Raw genomic sequence first — 2500 nt, forward strand, 5'->3', positions numbered from 1 at the left:
CTTATTTCTGCAAGATTTTCATGCAGTGGTTTTTTGAGTTTACAGAAATCATGAAAAAACTGCAATAGATTTCACAGAATTTTTAGTAGTCATAACATTTAAATGTGGTGGTATATTAAGTTTATAAAAATTGATAAAAAATAGCAATAAACGTCACTATTTTTCTTTTTGTCTTTTAAAGAAAGTATGAGTGATATATCTACATGCAATGCTTTATTGATTTAATAAAAAATTTTAAATTTGATGATTTTTTTTTTTTTTGGCTTACCGAAGAAATTCCAACCTGAAGAATTTAAGTTAAATTTATTGACTGATTTTTTTTCAGTCTTTAAAGAAACAAGTCTGTGGTATTTAAATATAAGGTTTAAATGCAGTTGTTTTTTTTGGTTAATATGTTGTTTGAGATTTTTTTTTATTAAAGTAACATTTTTATAGATTTGAAATTTACCTCATTAATATTTTATTTGTCATATACACCGTATTTGCTTTATTACATATTTTTTTCTCTAATTACATGATATTATTCACATGACAAATTTGAATGACATTATATTATACCTACGAGAGAGAGAGAGAGAGAGAGAGAGAGAGAGAGAGAGAGAGAGAGAGAGAGAGAGAGAGAGAGAGAGATACACAAAAACTACCTGTTTCCCAAACTTACAGATTGTTCCAAGAGCGCAGACGGCGTAAGCGTGGAAGATGCTGTGCTCTATGATATGCCTTATTGAGTCCGTCTCATTGAGACTGGCTGCGTTGTTTCGCATTCTCAAGAAATCACAAAAGGCGTCGGCTTTATGCATGATGGTCCTAGTGAAGTATATACCTTCTTCTTCTTCTCCTTTTCTTCTGTCCTCATGCTCCCTTCGTCTGTTTACAATCCCTCCCTTCTTGGAGCGTTTACAGTGTCTTCCTTCGTTTGTTGACAACTCCCTTTCAACCTAGCGGTACACTTGTAGTAGTGGGATATGCCTTTATAACGGCTCCCTTGTTCGTTCTATTCCTCTGATTATATTCTTTCGTTCATGTCTGAAGCCGCTTTTCAATCTTCATTTACTTTATTCGCTGTGTTTCAATATCGTGTAACAGTTATCGTCAAATGGCGGACTGTCTAAAGTCCTACCAGTTTTGGCGAAATCGTACCTCCTACGTGGTCCCGTACACTCCTGTTTACGTTTTCAAAGTCTGTGATTAGATTTCACCAAGGCACGATTCCGTTGTTTTGCACAGTCTTAAGATTTATCGTCCAGCATCGGGAATTTGTGTGAGTTCTTCTTGCAATCCTCATGGTTTCCGGCTTCCTTTTTATCTAAAACTACACTTAAAACTTTTATGACAGGGATTATAAAAGTATTATGGAATGTGAACTGAATACGTGGCCACGAGGAAAGTGAAAAAAAAGGAGTGCAAGATCTTCTGTATTTACTCAAAGGACCAGAAAGATGTATAGGCCTAACATTTAGGCCAAGTGCTGGAACCTATGAGGTCGTTCAGCAATGAAAGGGAAATTGAGAGTGGAAAGGTTCTAAAGTTGCAACAGGAAGAAAACCTCGCAGTTGCACAGAGAAACAATTGTTAGCAGAGGGTGGAACGTAAGATGGAAGAAAGAATATAAACGGAGGTACAGTAAAAGGAATGAAAGGGATTGCAGCTGAGGCCAGAAGGGACGCTGCAAAGAGCCTAAGTAATGCACATATTGCACCTCTTGAGGTGCATTGACCGCACTAACCGCCCCCCCCCCCGCCCCGTCCCCATTGGGAAATAATTACTCTTAAGCATTCCCAAGCAAACTCTATACATGAATCAGAAAAGGACTGCAAAGAAGACTAGGTTTTACATAATTTTGTAGACCCACGTTAAAAATCACATAGAAATTATTGGCCCCATAATAGCATAATAACAAGATGCAAAATCATTTTCTCAGGAAACCTCTTACAATCTGAAATAATGCAGCGAACAAATGAAAATAGTATCAGTTTAAGTATAGGTTTATATACCTTTTACCTCATCCTACACGTGATTTGAATTGAGTATAGAATTTAGGCCAACGGCCAAGCGCTGGGACCTATGATGTCATTCAGCGCTGAAACGGAAATTGACAGTAAAAGGTTTGAAAGGTGTAACAGGAGGAAAACCTCGAAGTTCGAATATGGTTAATTATTCCAGAGGTCCTCAGCCTTTCCTTGGCTAATCCAGTACCTGAATTAATCTAGGGCAGCTGTTCCCCATCTGGAGACCACCCTCTGATGTAATGAATTGCTCTTGTGTCTTAAGTCAGTTTTATGCTCTTTTCTTCTGAGTTTACTACTTTTTTTTTTTGTAACAGTCTTCTATTTAGTCTTGGTTTACTGATGTGTGTAGTTCATTCAATACTAAAGATCTTGCAATCTTGTTTTGCTTTCCTAGTGGTCATATGTTCAGTTTACACAAACACAACACATATATGTGTGTAAGTGTGTATATATATATATATATATATATATATATATATATATATATATAT

At 36.2% G+C, this 2500-nt stretch overlaps 1 protein-coding gene across 2 annotated transcripts in view; it reads right to left on the bottom strand.

Moving 5' to 3' along the window:
• Window positions 1-1312, bottom strand: part of LOC136854610 (uncharacterized) — an 8630-nt gene extending 7318 nt beyond the window's left edge. The window contains exon 1 of one of the 2 annotated variants that reach the window (XM_067131132.1): window positions 662-1312. In XM_067131132.1, coding sequence (XP_066987233.1) covers window positions 662-800 — 139 coding nt within the window. In that variant the 5' untranslated portion in view covers window positions 801-1312. The remainder of the gene's footprint in view (window positions 1-661) is intronic. The other variant, XM_067131140.1, reaches the window with a different exon arrangement.
• Between the last annotated feature and the right edge of the window lie 1188 nt (window positions 1313-2500).

Source organism: Macrobrachium rosenbergii, chromosome 3 (genome assembly GCF_040412425.1).
Source record: "Macrobrachium rosenbergii isolate ZJJX-2024 chromosome 3, ASM4041242v1, whole genome shotgun sequence".
NCBI classification, from domain to species: Eukaryota; Metazoa; Arthropoda; class Malacostraca; order Decapoda; family Palaemonidae; genus Macrobrachium; species Macrobrachium rosenbergii.